At 62.9% G+C, this 7,093-nt stretch overlaps 1 protein-coding gene across 1 annotated transcript; it reads left to right on the top strand.

The window, feature by feature from the left end:
• Positions 1-658: 658 nt before the first annotated feature.
• On the top strand, positions 659-5,499 carry REN (renin; the record flags this gene model as incomplete). Its single annotated transcript, XM_084498337.1, has 9 exons — positions 659-759; positions 1,351-1,507; positions 1,653-1,776; positions 2,045-2,163; positions 2,308-2,546; positions 3,532-3,654; positions 4,190-4,334; positions 4,423-4,521; positions 4,896-5,499. 9 exons carry the CDS (start codon positions 659-661, stop codon positions 5,055-5,057), a joined length of 1,269 nt encoding a protein of 422 aa, XP_084354463.1. The 3' UTR covers positions 5,058-5,499.
• Positions 5,500-7,093: the final 1,594 nt, after the last annotated feature.

The raw sequence follows: 7,093 nt of genomic DNA, 5'->3' as shown, positions 1-7,093 counted from the left end.
AAAGGATTTCTAAAGATCCAGCGACCACATCTGTGGACAAGCGTGTTTGATTTCATCTGCGTGTTTAAGGGAGGAAGTATTACCGAGAGGTGTGGAAATATAATGGAGTTGGAAATGGCAGAGAGAGGGCTGAGAGAGGACTTTTAAGTGAAATTACTGGCTACGTGTAGAGCTGGGACCATGAAGAATGGGTCCGTTCTGGTCTTTTGATGTTAGCAGTCAGAAAAACATGAGGAACTTAGAGCAGAGCCTGCTGTAAGGAACCTGCTTTGGCAGGGGGGGTGGACCCGATGATCTCTTGAGGTCCCTTAAAACCCCTACAATTCTGTGACTCTGTGACTTGGCCCGTGCCCTGCAGGTGCTGTGCCAGCGATGGGTTGGTGCTGGCACCGAGCAGGGCTGCGGGGAGCGTGGGTTTGGGGCTCACAGCTACCCACAGATGCCTTTGCCAGCCCATGGGATCCAGGAGCTCCATGGGATCCACCGCGGGCACCCCCCAGCCACCTTCACCGTGCTGCCTGCAGCATCCCCAGCCCTCCCTCGGCCAGCGGGGAGGAGAAACCCACGGGGAGGCAGAAACCCAGGCTATAAAAGCGTCCTCCCCTCTGGGCCACCAGAAAGCTGCTGGCAGAGGAGGAGGCTGCCCTGGGAGAGCGCGATGCTGGCCGGCCACAGCAGGAGGGTGCTGCGGTACCTGCTGCTCCTGGCCCTGACCTGGGGTGCCAGCTTCTTCCACTCACCGGCCCAGGCTTTGCAGAGGTACCAGCCACGTGTGAGGACCGTGACGTGCTGGGTCTCGCTGTCTCGCCTCGTTTCTCAGCGCTCAGGATGGTGCCGACGACCCCGGAGCTCTCCTCCTGCAGCTCCGCTCCCCCGGACCCGCTTGGAAACACCTCTCCTCCTCCTCCTTTCCTCCTCTGCACCGGCACAGCTCACCTTCCTCGCTTCTCTTCCCCCTCTCCCTCTGAGCACCGCGGGGTTTGACAGCAGCTCTGCCTCCCAAATAACCCACGAGGCTAAGGCAACGCGTTTCGGTGCAGAGCCACCGAGCCTCAACGCAGCCTGTGGCCACCCTGCGCCACCACAGCCCGGTGCCGGGGGGGGTTCCTCTTGCAGCAGCCACCCCCGGGGTCCCCCCTTTTTATCCCTGCACCCCGAGTGCCACATCCCTGCGGATGGTGGGGGGTGGAAAGGGACCAAGGGGGGGGCCTGGCTGCGGCCCCAGAGCGCAGGGAGCTGCTGCCACCTAGAGCCACCCGCTTGGATCTCCCAGCGCAGGGGAGCAGGGAGCTGTTGGGGGGGCTCCGGTGGGTGCCCCCCATGCCCCCCAGCCCTCTCGTGTGCCCTCAGGATCGCGCTGCGGAGGATGCCGTCCATCCGGCAGACGCTGCAGGAGATGGGGGTGAAGGTGGCGGACGTCTTCCCCGAGCTGCGGCAGGGCAGGCGCAGCGGGGCGGCCGGCCCCCGAAACGGGACGGCTCCCACCCTCCTCACCAACTACCTGGACGTGAGGCCCTCCCTAAATAGGGGTTTCTTGCCCCCCCACCCCATATCCCTCTCCCCTTCCTTTCCCACCAGCTCCAGCACCGAAATCTGGCGCGCTAGCCGTGCACCCCATGCTAACACCCCCTCCCGTGCTCTGCTTCTTCCAGACCCAGTATTTTGGCGAGATCAGCATCGGGACCCCCGCGCAGACCTTCAAGGTGGTCTTCGACACGGGCTCGGCCAACCTGTGGGTGCCGTCCTGCAAGTGCTCCCCCCTCTACAGTGCCTGCGGTGAGTGGTTGGGGTTGGGGGGGCACAGCCGGACCCCGGGGCTGACCCCCTCCAGCCCCAGCTGCGCCCCATGGATGTGGGCAAATCCCTTCCCCTCCGGGGGTGCTCACAGCCCTTTGCGCAGCGGGGTCCGCTCGCCGCTGTGGGGTCTCCCGGTGCTGGGGCAGGCTGGGTTCATCCTCCTGCAGAAGCTGGGGGAGCAGGGGCCGCCAGCCGGTCCCGCTGTCCCCTCCCTCGCCGTCTTTGATGCCCTTGTGCCCCTCCCCAGTTTCCCACAGCCGCTACGACTCCTCCAAGTCGCGGACGTACATCGCCAACGGCACCGGCTTCGCCATCCGCTACGGCACGGGGAGCGTCAAAGGCTTCCTCAGCCAGGACGTGGTCATGGTGAGCCCTGAATTTCGGAGCACCCAGATCTGCCAGGGGGCTCCGCTCCCTGATAGGAGCCCAGCCGGGTACCCAAAAAATGGGGGCTCTGTTGGGTTTTGCCCCCCCCCAGCTCCCTGCAAAGACCCTCGCGCCCTTCCCCAGGTGTCGGACATCCCCATCATCCAGGTGTTCGCCGAGGCCACGGCGCTGCCCGCCTTCCCCTTCATCTTTGCCAGGTTTGACGGGGTCCTGGGCATGGGATACCCCAGCCAGGCCATCGACGGCATCACCCCTGTCTTCGACCGCATCCTCTCCCAGCAGATCCTCCAGGAGGACGTGTTCTCCGTCTACTACAGCCGGTGGGTCCCGCAGGGCTTTGGGGGTCTCTGGTTTTGCAAAGTGTGGGTGTTGTGACCCTGTCGGTGCTGGGGTCACGTCTTAGGGCTGGGAAGGGGGCACGGGGGGGGCTGTGGGACCTGGGCTGGGGTGGAGGGCACGGGGAGGGTGCCCGCAGGAGCTGGGGTGGAACAAGGTGGACCAGGAGGCAGAGCTGGGGGGGTGCTCCCCGCTCGCGTGGCACCGTCAGGCTGCAAAGTCTCCGGCTCTGCTCGTGGGGCTGGAACCAGCAAGGCAGGGGGTGGATGCAGGGCTTCGCCTAAAGGCAAAATTAAAAAAAAATATTAAAATAAAATAAAAAAGGAAGAAGAAAAACCTGCGTCAGCAAACCTTCCTGCTCCATTTCGTGCCCCAAGCTGTCGTGCCCTCCCCCCAGCAGCCCTAAATCCCCCAGGGGCAGAGGAAGGGCCCTTTCCTGGCAGACCACGATCACTGCCCCCTCCCCGCACTTCCCATCGATCGGGGCCACAGCCGCCTGACCATGTGCCACAGCAACCAGCCCCACAAATGCGTGCTTAAAGCACAAATTGTGGCTCTTTACCTCGACTAGAGGTGGATTCGCCCCTAAAAAACAACCCCTCAGGATGCCAGCTGCGTTCACAGCCTCACCAGGGTGCTGCTTGGGTGCCCCCAGCCCCCCGGGACGCATCCACCCGCAGAGCACAGCCCGACAGAGCCCTCTCCTTTTTGCAGAGCTTCGAAGTAAGAAGACCAGCAGGAGCTCTCGAGGCAGCACCCGCTAACAGGCACCGCGCCCCCGGGGGCAGCAGACCCCAAAGCTGCTCCACCTGCCCCCAGCTGCTCGGGGACCCGCGTGCCGCTGCTCTCCGTCCTCTTGCCTTGCACCCTCTGGACTAACCCGGGATTTCTCCCACTCTGCTCACCGGGCTGGCAGCCCCGCATGCTTTTGCCCCTTACCCCTGGGTTTTCAGGGACCCCGAGCGATATGGGGCTAGGGGAGAGTCACCCCGCTGTGTTTTTGCGCCCTAGGAACGCTCCCCTGAAACCCGGCGGGGAAATCATCCTGGGAGGCAGCGACCCAGCCTACTACACCGGCGATTTCCACTACCTGAGCGTCAGCAAGAGCGGCTACTGGCAGATCAGCATGAAGGGGTGAGGACAGGGGGCACCGGGTAAATCCTACAAACCCCGGGCTTGCGAGGGTTGGCCTGGGAGAAGCAGGCTGGGGGTGGCGGGGAGATTTTCCCCACCACCACCCCTGGAAAAGGGAGGCAGCGGGGTGGGCTCCTCTGGCACGGAGCCGCAGGGCGAGGAGCATCACATCACGGTGCTGGGGAATGCGGAGGGGGAGGCAGCACCGTGGGCTGATTCAGCTCCGAAGCTGCGGTGGAGGAATTTAACCCCCTTCAGCCTGCAGCGGCAGCGCTGGAACAAGCCTGCTTTGTTTGGTTTTAAAAATAATAATTAAAAAAAAAAAAAAAAAAAAAAAAAACGTGAAAATGGCACATGCTGAAGCTTAGCTTGTGTGTCTGAGAAGCTTGAAGGTGCCCCCGGAGGGTTGATGTGCTGGAGGCACCAGGAACAGCACGAACTCTGCTTGCCTGGTGTTTCTGGCCACGGAAGCCCTCGGGGCTGAGCTGTGGCCACCACAGGAGGCTCAGGGTCACCCCTCTGCCTCCTGCTGCAGGGTGTCGGTAGGGGCTGAAGTGTTATTCTGCAAGGAAGGCTGCTCGGTGGCCATCGACACCGGAGCATCCTACATCACCGGCCCGGCCGGCCCCGTGTCCGTGCTGATGAAAGCCATCGGGGCGGCAGAAATGGCTGAAGGAGAGGTGAGCGAAGCCCTGCTCCGTGTCCCTGCCCCGCACCCCAGCCCAGCCCGGGGCTCAGCACCGTCTCCTCCTCCTCCTCCTCCTGCAGTACGTGGTTGACTGCGACCGAGTCCCCCAGCTGCCCAACATCTCCTTCCACCTGGGCGGCAAGGCGTACGCGCTCGGCGGCTCAGCCTACGTCCTGCGGGTGAGCTGCATCCCTCCGTGGGGGTGGGAGGGCAGGGATGGGGTCATCACGGGGAGAGAGACGCAGATTATGTGCCTCCGGGAGCATCCAGTGCCGTGCTGCACCCTCCCCAGCCAGCCCCAGAGGGACATTTCCCATTTTTCCCCAAACCTTCACGTTCAGCAGTGTTCAGCCCAACCTGTTGCTGCTTCCTCGGGGGGTGACTGGGGGAGATTTGGGGTGAAGAGCAAGGAGTAGAGACAGGCAGGGATATATCTCTTCCTGGAGGAAGGGGATTGAAGGCCAAGAGCAGGGTGTGTGGGGCTGGGGATGGCACGCTGAGCTAGGAATCCCCCTCCCGGCACCTCTGTCACGGGCTCTGCTCCTCCCTGCAGCAATCCCAGTACGGGGAGGACGTCTGCGTGGTGGCTTTCTCGGGGCTGGACATCCCCCCGCCTGCTGGCCCCCTCTGGATCCTGGGCGCCAGCTTCATCGGGCACTACTACACCAAATTCGACCGGCGCAACAACCGCATCGGCTTCGCCACGGCTCGCTGAGCGCCGGGGCCCCGGGGGGGAGTTTTGGGGAGCCAGCTGGGAGGCAGGAGCAGCACCCGGGAGAAGCAAATGGGAATGCAAACGGGAACGGCGTTTCCTTAAAGCACAGCCACCTCCTCTCTGTACCGAAGCAACTGCACAGCCTCGTGTTCTCCCACTCCAAAACCCCCGCGCTGCTTCCCGAGAGCCTCGGCTGCCGGGGAGACGGGAGCCTGGAGAGCATCCTCCACAGAGCATCCCCCTCGGGGGTCCCAGGGGAACCCCCAGAGACTTTCGGGGTGATGTGCAACAGGGCAGCATGTGGCGGCTCCCTGCTGGCTGGAGCAGGGGTTTTTGCAGCTTGCAGGTGTTTTGGAGTGGTGCTTTGGTATCGTTCTGGTCGTTCCTTGAATGGGAGAAAAATAATCGGGCTGGTTTCAGTGGTGGCTGTTTCGGCTGGTGTTGTCCCCGACCCCTCTTCGTGTTTTAATATTAAACAATCTGAGAGCAACAGGAAGCTGAGTGGGCGCTTATTCCTGCAGAAAGGAGAAATCAGACAAATAAAAAAAAAAAAAATTAAGGGAATTGGGGAAACAAGTGTTCCTCCCCTGGAATGCAGCACAGCAGGCGCTGCTTTTCTGTCCCTACCCATTTCACGAGAGCAGGACCCCCCTGTACCTGCCTGCAGGCCAGCTGGGGTAACACAAACACCAAACAAGCCTCTCCTGCAGGAGGTGACCTGCAGCTAGCCGTGCCTTGTCCTGCCTTCCCCCAAAAGCTGGTGGCACCCTGGGGACAGCGGGACGGGGCCGTCCATCCGTCTGCTGCGCTCTGGGGAGGGGAAGGCACCCGCGGCTCCGATTCGGGGCGGCTGGCTCTGCCCCAGCAGGAAGGCTGCTCCGGCTGCCCCAGCTCCTGATTTGTTTCCACCACCGCCTTGGCTGGAGCTGCCAGCCCCAGGCTGGGCTCTGCCCCTGCTGCCTGTGGAGACGCACGGCGGGGATGCTGGAGCTGCGAGCCCCGGGCTGGCAGCCCCGGCAGGAGGTGCAGGCAGCGCTCCCAGCGCGGGCTGACATTTCGTGTCGAGCTGCAGTGGCTCCCGACACAGCACAGAAGCTGCAAATCCGAGCGTCCCCCAAGCGTTCCCCAAGGCCAAGCGCTTTGCAAGGCGCTCTCCTCTCCCGTTCGACCCACTCAGGTGCTGCGAGTGCCACGGGTCTGGGGCACAACCCGGAGCAAGCCACCACCTGAGCACAACCGCCTGCAGGAGTTTCTCATCCCTATTTCCACCACCAGCGATGACTGCTGAGGGTTTCCCAGCGCTGCCCAAAGCACAGGCTGACACGAGCTGGCTCTCGGGCTGTCTGGGAGGGCGATGCTGAGCCGTGCTGCCAGCTCAGCCCCTCGTCCCCTTCCCTGCTCCGCGGAAGGATGTGGCTGAGCGGATGTTTTTCCCCACTGGCAGGGTCGAGGTCTGCGTGGCCGTGAAGCCTCGCTGGGGTATTTAAACCTCTCCGCCTTGGGATGCACATCCCTGGGTCTCCGGGGAGGGGAAGTTCAAGGCGCCCGAGGGTTTGCTTGCTTCTTTCCATCACCTTCTGCAGCAGATCCGTCGCGTCTACGGGGCACGAGGAGAGCGGTGGTGATGGCCCCCTGGGGCTGGGGGTGGAGGGAAGGGGCCCCGGCCATCCGCTTTCATCCAGAGCTTCCTGAGCTTGCTGCCGTGCGCTCAGCCGCTCTCCAGCAGAGGAAACCCCAGGGCTGGGAAGCAGCAACCACGTGGGGACGGGCACAGGAGCCTCCCCAGGACCTTCAGCAAGGGCTGGGCTGCACAAGCCAGCTCTGAGGCTGCAGCCTGGCCTCTCTGCAGCCTTTTAGCCTCCTGGAGATGCTGGCAAGCTTCTCCGCAGAGAAATTTCCCTTTGCAAATAGCTAAGCCTCTTCTGCCCTGCTCTGTACCGCAAAGGGTCTGGTCTGGGGAGGATTCGAGTGTCTCCGAGCTTGTCAAAGCACCAGGTGATTTAACCTCCCCGCGACAGCTTCTGCATACAGCCCTC

This window comes from Aythya ferina (assembly GCF_964211825.1).
Source record: "Aythya ferina genome assembly, chromosome: 25".
Classification (NCBI taxonomy): Eukaryota; Metazoa; Chordata; class Aves; order Anseriformes; family Anatidae; genus Aythya; species Aythya ferina.
Note: the sequence above shows the minus strand (reverse complement) of the source record. Positions and strands in the feature narration are given on the sequence as shown.